The 21,538-nt window shown below is 42.4% G+C and overlaps 2 protein-coding genes across 5 annotated transcripts in view; one reads left to right on the top strand and one right to left on the bottom strand.

The window, feature by feature from the left end:
* The window catches only part of sesn1 (sestrin 1), a 36,438-nt gene extending 27,813 nt beyond the window's left edge, over nucleotides 1-8,625 (top strand). The window contains exons 1-10 of one of the 2 annotated variants that reach the window (XM_027015537.3): nucleotides 3,019-3,267; nucleotides 4,136-4,201; nucleotides 4,335-4,526; nucleotides 4,645-4,827; nucleotides 5,254-5,484; nucleotides 5,663-5,810; nucleotides 5,911-6,023; nucleotides 6,137-6,327; nucleotides 6,434-6,578; nucleotides 6,702-8,625. In XM_027015537.3, coding sequence (XP_026871338.2) covers nucleotides 3,166-3,267; nucleotides 4,136-4,201; nucleotides 4,335-4,526; nucleotides 4,645-4,827; nucleotides 5,254-5,484; nucleotides 5,663-5,810; nucleotides 5,911-6,023; nucleotides 6,137-6,327; nucleotides 6,434-6,578; nucleotides 6,702-6,788 — 1,458 coding nt within the window. In that variant the 5' untranslated portion in view covers nucleotides 3,019-3,165 and the 3' untranslated portion in view covers nucleotides 6,789-8,625. Of the gene's footprint in view, nucleotides 1-3,018; nucleotides 3,268-4,135; nucleotides 4,202-4,334; nucleotides 4,527-4,644; nucleotides 4,828-5,253; nucleotides 5,485-5,662; nucleotides 5,811-5,910; nucleotides 6,024-6,136; nucleotides 6,328-6,433; nucleotides 6,579-6,701 lie in introns of those variants that run through there. The other variant, XM_027015536.3, reaches the window with a different exon arrangement.
* Nucleotides 8,626-9,271: 646 nt separating this feature from the next.
* Nucleotides 9,272-21,538, bottom strand: part of armc2 (armadillo repeat containing 2) — a 15,117-nt gene continuing 2,850 nt past the window's right edge. The window contains exons 5-18 of one of the 3 annotated variants that reach the window (XM_027015532.3): nucleotides 21,533-21,538; nucleotides 19,348-19,403; nucleotides 18,782-18,886; nucleotides 16,285-16,475; nucleotides 15,769-15,871; nucleotides 15,389-15,645; nucleotides 14,068-14,213; nucleotides 13,384-13,483; nucleotides 12,410-12,707; nucleotides 10,869-10,991; nucleotides 10,652-10,765; nucleotides 10,405-10,537; nucleotides 10,122-10,261; nucleotides 9,272-9,745 (exon numbers count right to left, since the gene is read on the bottom strand). The exon at nucleotides 21,533-21,538 is cut by the window's right edge and continues 124 nt beyond it. In XM_027015532.3, coding sequence (XP_026871333.2) covers nucleotides 9,615-9,745; nucleotides 10,122-10,261; nucleotides 10,405-10,537; nucleotides 10,652-10,765; nucleotides 10,869-10,991; nucleotides 12,410-12,707; nucleotides 13,384-13,483; nucleotides 14,068-14,213; nucleotides 15,389-15,645; nucleotides 15,769-15,871; nucleotides 16,285-16,475; nucleotides 18,782-18,886; nucleotides 19,348-19,403; nucleotides 21,533-21,538 — 1,903 coding nt within the window. In that variant the 3' untranslated portion in view covers nucleotides 9,272-9,614. Of the gene's footprint in view, nucleotides 9,746-10,121; nucleotides 10,538-10,651; nucleotides 10,766-10,868; nucleotides 10,992-12,409; nucleotides 12,708-13,383; nucleotides 13,484-14,067; nucleotides 14,214-15,388; nucleotides 15,646-15,768; nucleotides 15,872-16,284; nucleotides 16,476-18,781; nucleotides 18,887-19,347; nucleotides 19,404-21,532 lie in introns of those variants that run through there. The other 2 variants (XM_081695608.1, XM_081695607.1) reach the window with 2 other exon arrangements.

Below are 21,538 nucleotides of genomic sequence, written 5' to 3'. Positions count from 1 at the left end.
TGTCTCCATCCATCACTAAGCTCTCTCCCTGGCACAGGGTCTCGGACGGCTCTCCCACTCATGTGCCTAGACAAAGGCATGCACGCAGGAAGGGTTTAAAGATCTGAACAGTAATCCTGTACATGCAGAAGACTGGGAGAACCACAACACGTAGGTTGTTGCTGAGGTACAAGTTTAGCAGACCTAACATGTCGCCCTGATGCAGTCTACTGAAATAAGTCTTGACGTTCGCCATGTGCTATACCTTATGACTTGTGAGTGTGTGTGAGAGAGAGTGAGTGAGTGAGAGAAATGCAGAACAACAACTGAGATAGAAACAATGGAAGAGGGGTGGAGAACCTCTGAAATGGCAGTTCTTACACTTTCAATGTGTGTGAGAGAGAGAGAGAGAGAGAGAGAGAGAGAGAGAGAGAGAGAGAGAGAGAGAGAGAGAGAGAGAGCTAGTTCTCAGCTCCAGTGACAATATGTATGAATGTATGGTCTTATCCTTCCCTCTTCCCCCTATTAAATTAACTTTTAGGAGACTCTTGTCTCTCCAAAGAATAACAAGTTTGGGCCGTGGTGGAGCAAGCAGTATGAGCAGCATGTAATAAAGTAGAACAGTAAGTGTAGTGCAGTTGATGTCGGCAACTGGAAGGACAATTCTTTCTTCCTCTTTTTTTATTCTTGGCATTGTCACACCACGTAGTCTAAAGTTCACTGCTGTTTTTGTCGAACTCTTAGCACTCCTGCCACACACAGACATCTTCTAATAAAGCACTAGGGACATTTGCTCATAAAACCCTATCACTGCTCCATGGAGACTATGGACAGCCTTGTGCATACAACCACTTATTAGAGTTAGACTTTTTTTTTTTTTTTTTTTTTTTTTGCCTTGTTAGAAAAACCAAAGTGGGGGAGTGAGAGGCCAAAAAAAACCAGATTGGACCCTGAAACTGTTGTTCTTGCCTGTGATTGGCTGACTCCTGTTGCTAGGCTTATGTCATTTTGGCTTTTCTATTTTTTTTCCTCCCTCGGTCTTCCCCTGGCTCTGCGATAGGTCAGGTTGGAACTGGTTGAGGGAGGACGGCTGTGTCAGGCAACTTTTCTGCAACTTGTTGAACATCTGACAGCCTGTGGTTTTAGGGCACTTTCTCAGCATGAGAAAGAAAACAGCTGAGAGTCATGTTCAAACGCAGCTCTATCTCATCTAATGCAGATCTGCTCATACTTTCTTATTCCTCTACCACTACTACACATTACACATTTTGGTCCTAACTTAACTAAGTCAATCTACTAGGTTGCTTAGGTCAGTAACCTGTTCAGTAATACATTTCAATGTCACAGCATTAAAAAATAACAGCAAACCATTTTGTCCTTGTAAGCTATGAGAGGCTCAGGTTGCATGGCCCACTAATGAAATATTACAAGATCATTGTAATTTTACAGTAAGATGGTAGTTTTAGCATTCAGCAGCCCCCTCCTATTAAACTGGACATTACTTAAGCATGTGTGACATTCTCTGTGAGCGGCTAATGTCTTCATACCATGAAAATCAATGTGATCACTGCAAACACAGAGCTTCCTGTTTACTGTGTTTCATTCATTGCTTTCTCATTTGCACTGAGAAGAGAAAGAGATCCTGGAATCATGTGGAGCTGCTTTCTGAACCCACCATTCAGTGGTGACCTCTCCTGGGTCAAACAAAGTTGTTGCCTAAAGACTGATGGTACGCAATCATTTTGGCTGGATTCTTCTTTTTTACGAAGAGAAAGGGGATGGTGGGTGGAGGCAAATGCTGACTGCTTTCTTCTGTGGATCTGCTGAGCCACAGGGCTCAGTGGGGTTAACCCCCCCCCCCATACATTCATACACCCATACACACACACATGCTTTGAATGCTGACTGGCTGTGGCCTGTTTACACTCCTTTACTGATTGGGTGGGGGGGGCCCGTGGACACAATGAACATGCTGAATAATCTCAATACTTTCCATAATCCAACCTGCACCAACACTGCTGTGCACTGATGTCCATCATTGCACTGTTTAACCTATTTCTTATTTATTTGGGCTTTATGACCCCCCCCCCCCCCCACACACACACACACACACCTGACTGATTTTATGATATTTAAATTTTTATTAAACTGAACTCATGTAGATGGCATTAATTTATCACTGGCCCGTTCTTGGTGTGCAGGTTAGGACAGACAAATTGGAGATCTGGTTCAAAATAAGACAAATTGCAATAAAGCAACTTCAAAAAATGAGAAAACATTAGAAGACTTCATGAAAAAAAAAACATGAGAAGGTACTTTTCTTTCTAGATAGAACAATGTTTGAATGTATTCAAGGAAAGTGTGCCCCCCGAATTCTTTCCAGAAAAGAATCAATCAGTGGTCCAGAAGCATCAATCATCTTATCTGAGGGTGAAGTGACTGCTCCAGTGTTACAGAGAGGGGAAGGCGAGAATTGATCTTGGCTTGTTTTTCTGCTGTGCTGCAGGATCAACGTCATCTCGCACAGCGTTGAACTGGCCATCTTACTGTTCAGTAGGGTGCCTTCTTGTTGCCTTCAAAGATTTTTCAGTATTTTCTGTGGTGACCTCAGTAAATAAAGAATCTATGTATTAGTTGTATTCCTGTTTATATCAAGAGTAACTGGAAGGTGAAGCAAGATTTCTAACAGCTAAGAAAACCTGAAATAACAAAGGTCTCAGATAACATTATCAGAGATCACTTGTATTGCAACTTTCTGTATGCGAAAGCACTGCAACAATGCAGGGATAGTTGACACATTGCCGAAATAGATTTAATTGCATCTGGCATGAACAAAAGATCGAGGATGTTTGATGTTAATATCAGAATAGTTGCCCAGTTCACGTTCCTCTCGCTTGGTTACCACGAGCCCCTCCTAGAAGCCCGCCCCCATTCATCAGCGATTGGATGAATGCCGCTTGTTTTCGAAAGGCCATTGGATAATGGTCACGTCTGTCGCTCGGAATGCGTGTTATTTAGCAGAAGGAGGCCAGTGAAGAGTGGGTATTCTCTTCGGGAGCTCCGACAGCTGGCAAGTGAACCCAGCCAATGCCTCAAGGAACAAAAAGACGGAGCTAAGACAAGTCAGTTGATCTACTTTAAAAAAAAAAAAAAAGAAGTAACGGGTATTTGCAGAAAAAGCACAAGATGAGGCACGCGTCAGCAGATAACGAAACGGTGAAAAACAATTCGTTAACAGTGACAGACCTGTTTAAAATTTGCACACAGTGTGAGCGGCTTGGTAAAAAGGTAAGGAAAAGAATACATTATCTGATATAACCCATAAACGATGGCTGTTTCATGTTTTTTTTTTCTTCAGTGATTAAGGTCGTCAGGCACGTTACTGCGCCCATGGCCGGGTTGTTTTGCCATCTGCAGTTCTGCAGCGCAGTTTTTCTTTAACGCTACCGCAGTTTGCATCGCACGTCGAACACAAATACCCTTCCCGTTTGTCCTATAACGTGTGTCATGACCATGTCATTACCCGTTTTATAGATTTTAAAGTTTTGTAACCTATTGAAAAATAGCTCTGCAATGCAAGCTTAGATCGTTCATTCACTCAGTTGTGCGGCGTAGCAAAAATGTCACAGTTACAATACAATACAGTACAATGTCACAGTTAACACTGCGATGAAGATCATTCGATCGTTCATGATCAAATCCTTAAGTGCCTTGTAATGAATTCGTTTGCGGACATATTACAGACTGGTTAAAGTTGTTGATCTACCTAAGCGAAAACACATTACCATTCTATCTGCCTTTGCCCAATGCCATTCCGTACTGTTTGATAAGTTTTTTTTTTTCTCGTATAATGTCAGTTGTGCAGAATTATTCAGACATCTAGTCATCTAGCTCTTGCAACAGTTTTATCAACAGTTAATTTTGAACTGAATGTAGATTTAAGAAGGACTCTCAAGGGACAGTGCTTGGGGGTGCATTTGATCTGAGCAAGGATATGCAGTTTTTAGGGTTCTGGGCTTTCTGCCAGAAACACTTAGCAATACATTTTAGTTGCAGTCTTGCTGTCAGTTGCCGTTGGTCTATTTGAATAGTTTTTCTATGTTCTGTAATGTGTGGCCATTCACTGGTAATGATCAGGATTCTTTTGTTTTTGTAGGATATTGGAGTGCGAATCCCCAGACCGCTGGGAAACGGACCAAGTAAATTCATCCCAGAAAAAGAGGTTGGCTCACACACCTCTGTGTGTGATTCAGTGAAATGAACCTTTCTTCTAACGTGTCTTCTCTTTTGTTTCGTAGCAATACTAATGTTATATTATTCATTATAAATGAAATAATGTCTGTTTCGTCTACCAGATCCTTAAAGTTAGCAAAGTGGATGCTAGAACCATATTCGAGGAAGCCTTTTCCCTTGGTCGCCTTGACAACATCTCCCTGGTAATGGGCTTCCACCCCCAGTATTTGGAGAGCTTCCTAAGGACACAGCACTACCTACTTCAGATGGATGGCCCCTTGTCCCTGCACTACAGACATTACATTGGCATAATGGTAAGGCAGATGCTCAAGACAGCATTTACAAAGCACCCCAGCCAGCTCTTTGCTCTCGGACAAAGCTAACTGCTACTGCAGGACAACGCCTAACCGTGACCCTGCACTTCACCTCCAGGCGGCTGCCAGGCACCAGTGCTCGTACCTGGTCAACCTGCACGTGAACGACTTCTTGCAGGTGGGCGGTGACCCCAAGTGGCTGAACGGCCTGGAAGGAGCCCCACAGAAGCTGCGCTCCCTGGGCGAGCTCAACAAAATCCTGGCGCACCGGCCTTGGCTGCTGACCAAGGCACACATGGAGGTATGCTGGCAGCAGCGCCACGTGCCGGGATTCTCACTGGTGCACTCTTGCCCACAGCCGTTTTGCAATGGCGATGATGTCCAAGGGTTTTTTTATGGCTGTTGTGGTTGTTTAAAAGCCCTGACGGGCAGCCACTGGTGCAATGAAGGTTACTGTAATGTGAGCAGATATCACACATAAAATAGGTCAGTTACTTAACTTTCATTCCAGCCGCTGATATAGGTTTTCATATTGAATATTGAGCTGTACATGGAGGTAAAAAGATGACAGCTGTGAATGTTATTTGTGACCTTTTCTATAAATGGTAGCTAGGGACCACGCTGGCTTACTCGCTGCAGATTGCTAGGGGTAATACCGTTTAATTTGCAACCCCTTTGGATTTATGTGGTGGAATGAGTCTTGACGAGGGTTGCCTCACACTGACAGAGTCTGCTGAAGGCCGAGGAGCATAGCTGGTCTCTAGCAGAGCTGATCCATGCCGTGGTGCTGCTCACACACTACCACTCGATGGCCTCCTTCACCTTTGGCTGCGGGATTAGTCCAGACATTCACGCCGAGGGGGGGCACACCTTCAGACCACCCTCCCTCAGCAGCTACTGCGTGTGTGACATCGCCAATGGAAACGGCGCTGTGGACGAGCTGCTTGCGGACCAGCAGGTGAGGGCGAAGGAATGCACGATTTTGAGGCAATCCATTTTTTTAAAGTAGGAGCTGTTTCATTGCGAGTTTAGCTGCTGTTTTTGCTGTTAGGAGCAGAGGTGGGTGAACCTTGATAACTTCAGCAGTATCTGCTGTGTGTGTGTGTGTGTGTGTGTGTGTGTGTGTGTGTGTGTAGGTTTTGGAGGTGTCAGGGGAGGTGGAAGTGCTGATGGAGAGGATGAAACAACTGCAAGAATGTCGCGATGAAGAGGAAGCCAGCCAGGAGGAGATGGCCACGCGCTTTGAGCGGGAGAAGAGCGAGAGCATGCTGGTGACCACAGCTGGTAAGCCAGTGTCCTCGCAGACCTGGTCCCCTGGTACTTCCTGTGACCCCTGCTTCGGTTGTGTGACTAAAGCGTGTTGGCGTGTGGGTATTGCACACAGAGTACGAAGAGTGCGTGCCTTCCCGTGACGTGTCGCGGCACTTTGAGGACCCCAGCTATGGATATCAGGACTTCTCCAGACGCGGAGAGCATGTACCCACCTTCAGGGTCCAGGTAAGTGTGGAGAGGCAAAAGGATCCCTGGAACAGGCTCCCTGTGCTCGGGTCTCATTAGTCTAATGGCGTGGAAGGCATCTGGCTGATGGAGTTGTTGCAAACGGTTGTCAGGACTACAGCTGGGAGGACCACGGCTTTTCGCTGGTGAACCGGCTGTACCCAGACGTGGGCCAGCTGCTCGATGAGAAGTTCCAAATTGCGTACAATCTGACGTACAACACCATGGCAACGCACCAGGGTGTAGACACCTCCATGCTCCGCCGAGCAATTTGGAACTACATCCACTGCATGTTTGGTATCAGGTCAGTCCCCAGTAAGCCCTGCCATTTCATGTAGTACTGATGAGAAACCCATGTTCATCTTGCGTCCGACATGCTGACGTCTTCCATTGTCTTGTTAATTTGGCAGGTATGATGATTATGATTATGGGGAGATTAACGAGCTGTTGGACCGAAACTTTAAAGTATACATTAAGACCATGGTGTGTAGCCCAGAGAAGATCACCAAAAGGATGTATGAGAGTTTCTGGAGGCAATTCCAGCACTCTGAGAAGGTGAGTATAATCCACATGCATGCAACATGTGTTGTTGTTGTTCTGAATTTTTTATCTTTTTTTTGAGAGAGAGAGAGAGAGATGTTTTGATACCAATTTCCTTTCCTGTCTTTCTCCCTACAGGTCCATGTTAATTTGCTTCTTATGGAAGCGCGCATGCAAGCAGAACTGCTCTACGCTCTAAGAGCCATCACTCGCTACATGACATGAAGTGCTATTATTGCTAATTTTGTATTTTTAATGTCATTGTTGTTGCTTTTTATGGGACACTTCAATAAAAGATAAACAACAAAAAAAGAGGAAAAAACAAAAGCTATAGGAATGGTTATGAGGCTGAATGCGGAAGACGACGAGGATGTTGGGAGGAGAGAAAGTTTTTAAAAAAAATCACACAAGAAGTCATCTGAACCCATGTACTGACTGAAATTTTTTTTGTTTGTTTGTTTTAATTTTTTTGTTTTGGTCTGCAGTGCCAAAACCCACCACCAGGGGGTGTTTGCAGACCCCTGTACTGGGACAGCTTGAGACTGCGAGCTTACGGAGGAGTGCTCACCTCCCCGTGTCTCAAATGCATCTGCATTAAGATGCTTCCCATTCATATCTTATTTTTTTGTAAGATGAGAGGAAAATAATTTCCGCAACTCCAGTATCGGTGCAGACTGACTGCACAGACATGCCTGTCTACTCTTTTGTTTTCATATGGTTTTTGTAGTGCAGGTAGCTGGAGAGAAAAGCATTATTCAAGCTGCATAAATGTGTGCCTTCTCCTAAATGGCACAGGAGACAAACGCAGGTGTGCTGTCTGTCGATGCTGCTTTTCTCAACAGAGGCACAGGCCTCAAGACATCCAAACCATTATCCATTTTATAAGCTAACTCGAGGACGTGTCGGAGAGAATGTGATTGTGATTGGCAGTGTGTGAACTGCGCATTTGTGCTTTTGTGTGTGTGCATATGCACACATTCGGGAGAGAGAGATTCAAAAGAACTATAGCTGTCTGAGCCCTTTTGGTTTACTGTAAGTCACCACTCTGTCTCTGCTTACCAATGTGTGTTATAAAAATGTGTATAAATGAAATTTATCTTAGCCTTTTTTTTTTTTTGGTATTTCAGGTATAAAAAATATCAAGGCACTTTTCTGAAATATCGAGATATGCTTAAGCTCTGATGTAGCCATTTTGGGTTTAGTGACCATTTCCCAAATTTACTTTGTATTCTCCAAGCAACGAGTGAGCAATTACTTTCGAGGAAAAAATGAGTCTTCCTTTGTGAGGTGCTTCCTGTTGTTCTGGACCCTGTCCCCCTACCCATCACCTGTCTTCCCGTACCATGTGGTCATCTAAACTGTTGGAAAGCTATTGTTTTGTTATTCTGGGTTTGTCAGTATAACGAAATACCTCCTGTAAGGAATTTCTCAAAGTATCGAAGTGCTCTTTGGTGAGCAGGACTTATCTCCTTTCATGGCTGCCTGTCACTTGGACACAGGCTTCCTGAACGACTGGGCCGTTGTGACGTTAATCCGTATACTTGTTTTCAGATCCTTTAACCAGTATAAATAAGCAGCATTTCCCTTTTTTTTCTAATTTCCCTTTTGTTTTTCCTAATTTTGTGTGCACATGTGTGTTTTTGGCAGGATAAAACATCTGTCTTTTTTTTGTTTTGTTTGTTTACTAATCACGTACTGCCGTTCTGCTGGTGGCTGGAACAGTCAGGTGTAGAGGAGCGGTAAAACAGGAGGGGAGAGGGCTGGTACGTTTTCTTTTGGACAAGGATGGTAAGAAGTAAGGTTGTTGTTTTTTTATCAGTTTTAGGAGATTTGTCAGTTAATGAGATGCTGACATTTTTCTAACAAAAAAAAACCTTTAAATATGTTTTACTTTTTTCTTGATCACTTTGGAACAGTCATATTTCAGCCGTTTTTTTTTGTTTGTTTGTTTTTGTTTTCCGACAGATTTTAGTTGCATCAAAACAATCACATCCACTTTCGTTGTGGCAATTGTTTGAAGTCTTCATATCGTTATTAAAAAATAAACATTTATTTGAAAACAGGTAGAACTATATGATCAGACTGTTTATTTTCACTTATACTTTAAAATCTAATTTGTGTCTCAAAATGGTCACAAGTAGTTGTCATAATTGCAACTAAGCCCCATGAAACTTGTAACAGCACAGTATAGTCCATGCACAGAATCACCAAACAACTAACATAAGCTGCATAAGGATGTGCTCACCCCCTGCTATGCAGTAATAATGAACATGCACATGAAAGACTTCCATCTGTCCTTTCCTGGAAAGGATCAAATCACTTTGCCGATTTGGTACTTCCACTGTGCACAACAGTTTTGCTGGACATTTCTGTTAAGAATTGGGACATCAAATTAAACAAATATGAGTACATGATTATTCTGGACCCCAAGTGGTGGGAAAGTTATGCGATTTAGTGCTGTAATAGGTAATGGTACAGATGATAGCAGTGAAGTGTTATTGTTGGGCTTAAAGGATAGGGGGGTTGGGAGCTGGTGCCATACATCAGTTTGATGTAACTATTATGAGAAAATAATCTTATGTTCCTTCTGGATTTTCCTTGATTTGTGTTTCTTTGTTAAAGCTTTTTGGATCACAGCAATGGCCTTGGGTGTTGTTTTGGCCTCCTTATGATTTGTTGGTACATGCAATTGAGAGGGTACATGTAACTTCCATTAATTTCAGTTGCTTTATTGATAAGTAAATTTAAACTATATTGAAACATTACACACAGGCAAAGTGATACTATATTTTATAACAGATCACATTCACAATGTTCTCACTCACTGTTCACTTACCATGCTACACATTAAGAGTGTGATATGGATTAACAGGTTTGCTTGTATTGTTGTTTACAATAATTGGACATTTATGTTGGCAGAGTCAAAACATTGTGAACATTTAAAGTGCAATTAGTAAATACCCTGAAAACGCCTTGTCATATCACACTTAGATATACATACCACACACTTCAGATGTGGTGGATGGTTGATCAGGAATGCTCACCAATTTGTTATAGTAAATTTGATTGGCTTTGTAAACGTTTCTTTAGCCTATGAGCAACAGGCAAAAACTCCAGCTCCCAGCATGCTTCTTGGTACTCTTTGAGGGCATCACTACAATGCCATGGCAAAGCCTCCTGATCTATAAATAGAAGAGGTAAGACAATGATTCGCATTCCATCAACTAAACAAAACACGTCCAGGCAAACACAATGCCATTTTTTTGTGCTTGGGAACATTAACCTATGTTACTGTACTGGGAGACAGTTGTAAAGTATTAAGAAAGATTAGGGTTAGAACTTTAAAGACTCATTTAAGCAAATTCTAATAAACTCCATATGACTGAGGGGTGGATTAGTTGTTTATATTTGCTCTCACTGTCTTTAGTGCAGAAGTAATATCTGTGCAATCTGTCCATGGATTGGCCAGAAATACAGAGACAGCATATCCAACAGTGCACCATTCTGTCCTTCTGTCCTTCTGTGTGTGTGTGTGTGTGTGTGTGTGTGTGTGTGTACCTGAATAGAGGGTCAGTATTGCCAGCAGCTCTTGCGTGTATTGATGCTCTCTCTCCTCAATAAAGTTCCACAGGGTCTGGCACAGCAGAGCAGCCAACTGCCAGTCCCGAGGTCCAAAGTCTCTCAGACAGTCAATCAGCCTGCACAGGCAGGCAGGCGGCCAAAGAGACAGAGAGAGAGAGAGAGAGAGAGAGAGAGAGAGAGAGAATCAGAAACTGATGAAGAGGTTCGGAGAGGGGGATCACATAGACCCAATCCTGCTGTGGTTCTGAATGGGGGTTACTTGTGTACAGCTCCCTCCTTGCTCAATATGCTCCTGTTCTCCGGATCCGCAGAGAGGTTCATGAGGACTCCACATGCGGAGAAGCACACGTTGGGGTTTTTGGAATCCAGCAGGGTCACCACAAAGCAGTGCACTGAGATGCAACACACATGCGCACAAACATAAATGTCACCTCTCTGGTTCCTACCATTGTTCAGTCCCTTTGTGCTTATGGCAGGAAAATGTAAATAATCTGTGTGAAACACACCTTTGTTCTTGATGATAAAGTGCCGTACATACTTGATCTGAGAGAGGTTGCCAAACACACGCATGGCCTCCAACACAGCATCCATATTGGAACTTAACAACAACCTTAGCAACACTGCACACACACAGAATGGGGAACACAAAATTAAGTGTACTTCTACCTTTTCACACAAAACAGTTACATTTCTACACACACATTTTGGGTTTTGCCCGCTTACACTCAGAGATGTGTGTGTGCTGGGCACGGACCACAGAGCTCTCGCCTTGATAATATGACAGGTTGTTGATAGTTGCTGAAGCATTTATTACCAGCTCAGTCTTCTCTTCCACCGTAGTGACCTCTGAGATACATAGGGGCAAAGGTCAAGGAAAATTACTTGGATGATAATGTCATTCAACAATTTACTGTTGACAAGGACAAGGAGGTATGGGTCTACTGCATTCATAACATTAGATGAGAACATCTGAAATCATGAGCTGAAATAATGATCACATCTGTTGTGTTGGGTTTCATGTAGTCCAGTCATGACACTTCCTCCTTGGGTGATTATGGGAGCAATTCATAAATGTTTTGCATGTATGATATTGAGTGAATATATGTATGACTGTGCAAGCGAGAGGACAGTGGGATTCTGCTCAAATGCAGACCTGCGGTTTGCATTGTCAGTTTTGGTGTCACCCTGCAAGTGTGTGCATGCCTTTCAGAAGGCCTGTTCTGTGCGAGAACATTTCTCGCTATTTCTGTTCCTCTCGGTTTCTTTTTCCGTCTCATTTTCAGTCTTTTTTTTTTAATTGTCATCAAAACAGGAAGTCATTTAAATTTACCATACAAAGACCAGATGTGTGAGAATTGTCACTCTCTTCTCTATTTCTCTCTCTCCTTTTCTCTCTATTCTGCACTGCTTTTGTCTACCTTAAATGACTGTGAAACAATATTGCATACAACTCAGTTTAATGCTCCTGCCTCCAGCAACTAAATTACAACATATGCATGCATCTTAACTTGGCTTAATTATGCTTCTGCTCAATGGTCCTTTTACTTGCAGTTGTACTGTACAGTTCGTGTGGCATGCTCGGCTCCTGTTATCTGTCCTGCAGTTCTTCACTCGTGGTCAGGTTCTGGCTGTTGGCTGGGTAATTTGGGGCGAGAGGCCACCCTAGTAAACAGAACTGTAAACACGTACCAGATCAGCATGCACAACTGCACTGCTGCCATTTCAGTGTTGACCTGTGGTCAGATGTTGACCTCAAAGGTGGCTAATACAAAGAGATGGGCTAAAGTATATGAGGGTACACTTGTAAAATGGAGCTGTAAAAAGCATGTACCCAACAGAGTCGCTGGTTGAGTGGAGGTAGGTGTTTGTGACAAAGTGGCTTGCATCACCATTCCCCTGTCAGCTGAAAAAAAAAAAACTCCCACACAGGAATGAAAGTGGCTTTCGGTCTGAGGCGATAAACCACAGGAACATTTCTCTGATGTCTCTCAGAAATCAGAAAAGAGCAGGAGAGATGTGTTTATCAAAATAGGCTGCGGGAAATGATACTGTCGGTTGCTTCTTGTTATCACTGCCACTATATGCATCTTGCGTGTGTATATATACCAGTAAGTGCTGTAAATGGAACAGGATATCAGTGCAACTGTGCATATGCATTTATCGACATGAGCTCAAGCACACCGAGTGCCAGTCTATGTGTGTATATGAGTTTCTTATATATGAGGTGTTTGTGAGGGTGTATATAAGACTTTATTCACTCTTACCCATCACATCCAGTAGGAGCTGCACACACAACTCATTGGCTGCCAATGCAATGCCTACAGCAGGGTGGATGGCCAGGTTGGCCAGGACCCTAATCAGCTTTACCAGGACTTCCTCATCTTGGTGCACATGGATCTGCAGCAACTTTGGGCTCTTAGAGGCCACAGTTGCTTGTTTGTAGCTCTGGAACAGCCCTAAGAGAATGTCTATGGACCCTGCCTCCTCATACACTCTCTCTCTGGCGGCACTGCTCCTGGCTGCCAGGTTTCCTAATGTGAACAGGAGACGGACCACCAGATCCTACCCAAAGAGGAGAGCAACAGAGGTGGGAGGTGGGAAAGAGAGAGTGTGTGTATGTGCACGCATGCAAGGGGGGGGGCTGTTTGTGTGGGTACATGGAAGATCTAGAGGGGTAACTGAGAAGGGTGGAAAATAACATGGTGTTTCACATGCTGTCACGATCCTAAACAAAGTACGACATTACTGCTTCAGCGTTGAACCAAAATGACTTTAGTCCTAAAGAAATACATTAGAAAACATACCTGAAATTTGCCATATTTTTGTCAATTCAATTGCATGTTGTTCAACTGCAATCTAAACACATTTGCCTTTACTTAGAAGGTGACTGAGAGTACAATGTGTTCTCTGCAATAAGGAAGTCAAAAGGATAGTATGTTCCTATTTGAGGGCTGTTAAGCACTGTGTACGCATGTGTGTGTGTGGGTGTGATTCTCAGTAACCTGGATCCATGTTTATTCTAGTGTAGGATTATATGGGATTTTTACATAACATGATCTTATTACACTCAGAAGGGAGAGAGCAGCATCTAAACTTACTGCACTGGAATTTAAAACACACACACACACATACACGCACATCTACCTTCATTCACAACTACTCATTTTAAGTACATTTCTGGAGCAAAGTTATGTGTGGGTGTATGTGTCTAATGTACATATGTTTATGCTGGACTCACCTGTTTCCTGCTGTGTTTGCTCAATATGTCTAAAAATAACCTATAGCAGAGCGGTGTCTCAGCTAGCGCAGAGCAGCATTCAGCATAGGATGACAGCTTGCTGGAGACAAGACATAGAACACACAAAACACTCGCACGAGTCCCATGACTCATCCTAGGATTACAGAACACAGTTCTGTGAGAGCACAGTTATGCTCACTGGACATAATGAAATCCATTATCATACATCTCTAAAAAATTTACAGATAGATCTATCCATCACAGTAGGATGACATGAGTTGCTGATGTCAGTTGTTGACCGGCTGAGCTCAGGACAAGAATGGTAACAGAGCTGGAATTTGGATCACCTTTACCTTAATCTCTCACAACTTCCTAAAGAATGCCAGAACCAGTTTTCTCAATGATATAGCCGACATGCCAAGAATATTATGAGTGAAATGAATTTACAGTGATGCCTTAAGACAGTGTTTGCAATATGTGAGCAAAAATGTTTATAGCTTAAGTATTTTCATTCATGCAAATATTTCAATGCACTTTTTATACAACTTTACATAACTAACAGGTTAAGCATCCATGTTAAAAAGGCTTTAGATATCAGACACACTGCATTCACAGAGGCTTATCTTTGCGGAGGATGATCATGGCTCCTTTGAGAAAACTCAGGTTTGATCATGTTGCTCTCACCTAAATATCCGGGCCACATTAAGGCAGATGTCTCGGTCATCTTGGTGAAGATCCATAACCGTACAGAGTGTTGGGAAGATGCCATTGGACAAGAAGGCAGAACGGGACTCAGACCGGTCAGCCATATTTCTCAGTGCTGCTGTCAGCTGTAGAGGATTTGAGAGGTCAGAGTCATCAGAGGAGGTCAAGTTAAGCTGTTAAAATCTAAGCATGACACAAGGGAAAGTATGAGTGCATTGGACATGCATGTATTGTGTCTCTGAAGTGAAAGTGCAGCTCAGAAACTAGATCCAGCCTAACCACTGCCTAAAGGATAAAGATCCATGCAAACGCTTCCTCTCTTATAATCAAGAAGAAAGAGCGGAAGGTTTTCAAAGTGCCCTCATAAATCTCACTGCCCAGGGCCTGGCCCACTGATTAGGAACTGGTCCGCTAAGGTCCATCTGGCCCCACTAATTTCATTCTCAAAACACCCTGTTTAAACCTGCCCACGAGCTAATGAGAGGCACTGCCTGCACCGTCTGACAAAACCATGCATGCCAAACTCAGGAAGTTTGTTCAGACGGGTTTAAATGTTTATGTTCTTCGCTCCTGTGGAAAAACATGTGCTTTGGTCAGCAGCCGCGGGCCAGAATGGAGATCTGAGGCACAAGTATGGATATAAAGAGAGAGGAAAAAAAGGAAACCTTGCAGGACAAAAGCAAAAACAAAAACCAAGGAAATGTGTATAAAACAATCCGCCCTGGGGTTAGGACCCTGAGCAGCCCCACCCTTCCGAAGGGCTCACATTTTGTACAGTTTTGGGCGCTGCTCAAATTCTGAGAAATGTCTGGGTGGGGTTCACTTCTAGCCTGTTCCTTGGCTGCTAGGGTCTCTGAGGAAGACATAGGGAGCCTGCCATATTTCCTCTACAAACCCTCCTCTGTGCTGCAAGGGTGGCTCACTATAGAATAAAATTCATAGTGGAAAACCATGCATTTGACTTTGAGATTCCTTGTGTGATCTGTCTTTCAGAGCAGAGACAGTAACAAGTCAGTAAAAGCACTGTGAAAACAACTGAAATGCTGGAGAGTGTGCTGACATGCCCAGCACTCATTCAGTGTGGACAATGTTGCAACTTAAAAGCCTCTGTTTTGAACTATTACAAAAATTGCATTAAGGGCTGCAGAGATTCTAGATGGGTGCTTTAAAGTGGTACATGATACTAACTTTAAGTGTGTGTGTGTGTGTGTGTGTGTGTGTGTGTGTGTGTGTCACATGGTATATCAGACACAAAGGCTATGTAAAGAGAATAGAGTGGTGACACTTCCTCTCTGCCCACCTGCACCAGTATGTGTCCTGCCATGGCAGGCTGGCCGACTCGTGCCTGTGTGCAACCAGGATCAGGTGGAGCATTTAGGTCAGTGGGTCCCATCAGTCTCTGAGAGAGCTGCAACAGGACTCTGATGAAGTCTTTGGCCAAAAGCAGCCGGGAGAGATCACTGTTTCCTGAGAGGAGCTTCAGGGAGCCCACAGAGTACAACACAGCCTCTCCACTGCTGTATACATCCTCACACTGTAGCAATGAGAGGAGGGAATCTGATGCACACACACACACACACACACACACACACAGACACACACACACACACAATAACCTGTTTGTGAAAGGCAGTTAATGACTGAGAAGAGAGTGAATGAGATCCAGTTTCAGAGTCGCACCTATAATGGAGTTATTCTGGAACAGGAAGTCATTACTGGAACTCCGGCTGATTTTGAAGATGAGCTTGCAAATGTTCAGCAAATTGTTGCCACTGACATGAAGCTGAAATTAAGCACCAATAGATAAGAGGAGTGCAAACAGAGCCTTCAAACCAGCTAAATAACCAAAAACTAGCTACAGACTGACCATAGCCTGAGGGACACATGTGTATATACAATTCTCATATAATAAAGTAGACGATAAAGTAGAATACATGTCAGCAAATGCAACCCTCATGCAGCCGATAGCGATTTTCAAAAGAAATTTAATTTCTCTAAGGATTAAAAACGGTATTTTAATACCGTATTTTACGGTCAATAACGGTATTATAAGTCAATTTTATTTCAAGGTAACATGAGATTATAAACTCCATGTGTGTCTGTGTGTGTGTGTGTGTAGGTGTGCGTGTGTGTGTGTGTACGCATGTACATATGTGTATATGTGTCTATGACATGTGCATGTGCTTGTCTACTCACTGCCAGTGTGAATTTGGCTAGCGTGAGGTTGAGCTTGTCTGATCCCAAGTCTATCAGTCTAAACAGAGCCCGGAGAAGAGAGGGCCTTTTCCTCAGCTGCTTTCCCAGAAGACCTTTCTCTGCCAGGGCATTATGGAGACCTGTGCATGCATCACACAGATGCTCAACCGTCTCCTCTGACACATTTCCTCCTGCAATGTGTGTGAGAGAGAGAGAGAGAGAGAGAGAGAGAGAGAGAGAGAGAGAGAGAGAGAGAGAGAGAGAGAGAGAGAGAGAGAGAGAGAGAGAGAGAGAGAGAGAGAGAGAGAGGGTAAAGTTGCCATGCTTGTTTTTATGCAGAAAATCAGACCGTGTACCATGAGAACACAAAACTAACACAGCCCTGTCTCAGACAGGTGAAGCCAACAGCTCCTGATTTATATATGTGAACTTGGGCTGGTGGCCAAAATAGAATTGCTGACATTTCAATGACATTTATCCCACACACACACCCACTGATAAAGTTAACATGGAGGCCTTTCTGCACACTCTGCAACTCTTCAGTTGCTTTCATACATACATGTTCATTCTGTGGGCTCTGTTCACACTGTGTATGCTGGAACAGAACACATTTTCGGTTCTTAAACAAGTGCCAACTGTAGCAAATGGAAGTTTGATCTTTCTAGCACACACCATACTTGATGGCCAGGGAGGCTGTATATACTGTATATGTCACAGTCTTCCAGCATGACTTTGTGGTCAAGTTTTATGTATGCCAATTTACACAACAGATGTTGTCTAAATGATACAGAAACCTTAAAAGAAGGGAGACACCACATAGTGGAAGTTTGATAGGAAAATGGCAAACGTAGATTAAACAAAGGCACTTCAATGATGCAGAGGAAAGATCTGTGAGATAAGTCGGTACCAGTTACCAGTGTTAAGAGCCTGTCAGCGATGTGGCCGACTACTGATTGTTTAACATATATAGGGTAACAATCTAACATGGTGATAAGAAGTTCAATATGACCATAAGGCAATTTTTAACCATCAAAAAACACGTCTCTGTCATTAATTTGTTGAAGTTGACATACGTTGTAAATGGTTGGAAATCCACTTCAGAGTTTAGCGACATAGGGCAGAATGACAGAATTTTGTTACACTTCTTCCTTATTACACTTCTTGTAGGTGAGCACTAATTACTACTGAGGTCCTGTGCTGTTCGTAGCCAGTTCTCTATGGCTAATATGGTCAATCAATTTTAAATGGTTTAGAATTGAAATGGTACTGCCACCGTTGCACTTAAGTTCAGTGATACAGAGACTGCAGTTCATGCAGCACGACTTTGTTAATGCCTTGCCTTAACTGTTCATGCTCCTCATGGTGCCTACTTGAATGTGAATACGATTCTGAGATTTCTGCGGTTGTTGGTTAGTATTTCTTTGGTAAATGTAGGTTTGTAACCCAACTCTATTTCAGCTTACTGTTTAAACGTTTTGTTGTATTTTTTAGTTTGTGGTTCAACTGTATTTCAGTTATGGCCAGCATGTTACTCTTGTCCGCAAACTGAGTCTGCAGACCCCAGGTACACATTTGAGGTTAAGTATGGCATATTCTTTCCCATTTTAAAGTGTCAGAGCTGTGTAAAGGGGAAGAGCTAAAGAGCTATTCTGGGTAAAATAAATGTTGTTCCTCTATTCTGACCTCAGCGTTGCAGAGACGCTGACATATTCTGCAGCACTGGCCTGTTTGATCACACCGTCGCCCCTCTGAATGCTCTATTATACATGAGCAGTGAGCCACTTGGGCATGATAAATATTTGATATTTGTCTTTCAAATGAATTTCCATTCAATTTTAAAAGTGCTTAAATATTGCCTGGCATCAGACTTCACTTTGTGGCTCTCTCCTTCCTCTGAAACTTCGAGGCCATGCCAAACCCAACACAGGTCTGTGTTTTTCGTTCTGCTGCATTCGGATATCATGTTTTCCTTCCTTCTGCAGCTGCATGCTCTTGCTCTTCTTTCTGGAACATACACCTAAAACTAGGATTCCCTGTTCGAATCTTAAGCAGTATTTAACATGCCTGAAAAAACACCAGTTTCCATCTGAAAAGAGACAAGTCTTCCTTAGCCTGTATTTTGAGCATTAAAAAATAAATATATAATGGCAGCCCTAATGACCTGAGCTTTTTCCAAATACATATGTAGAAATATTTTATTAGGTAGTTAGAATATTGCTCAGTGACAAAATAATAACTTCCAGCATCTCCCACAAAATCTGGATATAATTAAATAAATGAAATGCTTACATACCATCTTACAGTTTTGACATTATGGAAATGTATTTAAGATGTTTAAGGCTAGGTTTCTCAAAAACATATTAGTAAGGTTGCTGGAGTGTTTAAGATTTTAAACAATATAAGACTATAACAATATATCATAATAATGACTTTGGGAAACTGGCCACAATTCATTTCCAACATTTACATTAATCAAATAAAAGCAGTTTGTCATCACCTGTTGCAATAGCCTCAAACTCCTGCAGAACAGGAAGCACTTCAGAATTCCAGAAAACATCTGTAGCATCACTTCCTGTCATGCATTCATAATCATATTCGGCTTCTGTTTCATAAAGGACAAAGAAGAAACCAAATACGCATGCACGCACATGCATGCACGCACACACGCACACACACACACACACACACACACACACACACACACACACACACACACACACACACAAACACACACACACGGCATGAGCATCAGTTTGAATATTCATGCTGCACGCCTACTTGCTTCACTTCAGCAGTTCTCTCTCTTTTAACCATTTGTATATAAATACAGGCTGTTCATCACAGCATGGAAAGGTCAACACTTTGCGCCTACACATCCTTTGACTAGCCCGTGGCTTCAGATTTGCATTAGAGGTGCTATGCAGGAAGCTGATGATGTTGTGGTTCAAAGTAAGTCAAGATCTATCTGTTGGTATGTTGATGAATCTTAGAATCTTGTACTGGAGTTAATGAATAGCTGATCATGATAATCAAATCACATGAGCATATGTCGATAAAACAAACCTGTTTGTGTTCCTCTTGCATGAGGAAAGTCAACTCTGCTGGTCTGCGGTGTCCCACTAATGGTGTGCGCATACACACACACACACACACACACACAGAAAAAAGTGACATTATGGCTTGGTATCATATTTTGTTAGATCAAAGAAGCCATCACAAACCATCCAGGACAAATCATTAAAATATGTATGCTCTCACAGATGTGTTTAATTCTAATGCATAAATCAATCAACTCCAAATCCTCCTGTTCCTGTCCTTACCACAAGGTGTCCCTGTTGTAATGTCCTGGTACCTATGTATGCGAGCTATGGTAAACTAAACAGGTATCTCTATGTCTGATATTGTGCACGTCTACCCTAGTGCTTTTCATGTAGCATTTACTGAGTCACAGTTTGTAATCTGTAGTCTGGAACAAGCAACTTGCATAATGTGAATACGTGCAAATTGGTCAGGGTAAAAATGTGCCAGCAACAGACAGGAAACCACAGGTTTGTGTGCTTGCGTCCAAGCCACTGGTGCAATCTCAGGGTGAGTCTTATCTTAAAAACGGTTATCTGTTAATGCAGCTGTTGCATGAATTTTCCTTTTGTGCTTTATGCCAAGTTTCATGTATACTGCATATGTGTAATGCTTGAAAATTACATATATTAAATATATAATATATAAACTTTATATATTTAATATTGCATATTAAGTATAGAAAGTTTCAAATGCATTTTTGGCTAAACCATGATGCGGGTACAGAATACCATGTGCCCTCTGGGGGCTGCTGATGGCTAAGGGACATGTTTTTATGGTACAGCTGGGCATATTTGGGGCATTGATCGTGTCTGGCCCTGGTAATGACTTGATAATGCTTCTTTGCTGATGGGCTTCTTTTGTCTGAGACATGATCTCATCGAGAGAGTCTTGAGTGAAGCTATACTGGCGGTCAGCAGAGCAACCAGCCAGCCCACCCCAAACTGTCCTCATAATCTAATACTGCTCCATTATCAAGTATTTCATAGGGAGGGAGGGATGGAGAGAGAGAAAGACCGACAGAGAGGGAGCATGAGAGAGAGTGTGTGAGAGACAGAGAGAGCAAGAGAGACAGAAAGAGTGAGAGAGAGAGTGGAGTTATATCTTCTACACATGTGTCTGCACACATGCATTCAGGTGTGTGTTCTAGAAAGTGACCTTAGAAATTAAAGTTTGCCTCAAATTAGATTCATAACTGGCTAAAATTTGCCTAATTTACACATCTGCTATGAAACTTCATTGTGTCTAAAATGCTAGCTTTAGCTATGTAAAAACTCACTGACTGCCAATATGACCACCAGTCTGGAGGGGTATACATAGCTCAAATGTCAATGACAACATATCTTTTTGAGCTACAGGCTGTGCAGAATTATTACTACCTCTGGCCTGTCTGCTTGTTACATCTTACATCTTACCGCCTGTCTGCAGTATTGAACTCAAGACAGTAAACCCAAATTTGGCCCTGAATTTTGGTGGTTGTTCACTGGTCGCTGACTGATGTTGTAGAACCTAGGCATTCAAATGACAGTCCTAAAGTTCCAGGTACTGCAGATTTCTCTTCCTGTCTAAGACTCAGGAGAAATGGCAAAACAGACAATTACATTAACTGTTACCTATTTGGCTTATAATGGCATAAAAGTGGTACTTTTAATATTCAAAACAGTTCAAATAATATTAAGCAGTTTGTTTTTTTAGTTAGTTGGCTTAGGTCAGTGATTCTCAGCATTTTTAAGATATTTAAAGATCCATATGCTACAATAAAGCATTTAATTAACTAAACATATCAAAATCCTTAAATCTATCTTCTTAGTCCAGCAGTATGTAAACAAATTTAATTTCTGAAGATTCATGTATGTCTTGGCAGAGGGCTTGCCTGACTATAAATTTTATTACTCTTCTTGAGTAATAAAAGCTGAGATTGATCTACTGAGACCTCATAACAAATGATCAGCCCTCAAAGTTGCTGTAATGAACACCAAGGAGTCACGAGAGTCACAAGCTCAAAGAAAAAAGAAAGAAAAGTTCTGTCTTCTCAAAGTCCCTCATCTAAACAAGTATGAAAGATTCACCTCTCAGGTGCCATTAATACATTCAAAGCAATTCTTCATGTGCTTGAAGCCATAAAGAAGGACACAGAGACAAATACACATAGGACAGAACAAAAGCAGACCTGTGT

This window comes from Electrophorus electricus, chromosome 2 (assembly GCF_041902795.1).
Source record: "Electrophorus electricus isolate QZ-2024a chromosome 2, ASM4190279v1, whole genome shotgun sequence".
NCBI lineage: Eukaryota > Metazoa > Chordata > Actinopteri > Gymnotiformes > Gymnotidae > Electrophorus > Electrophorus electricus.
Note: the sequence above shows the minus strand (reverse complement) of the source record. Positions and strands in the feature narration are given on the sequence as shown.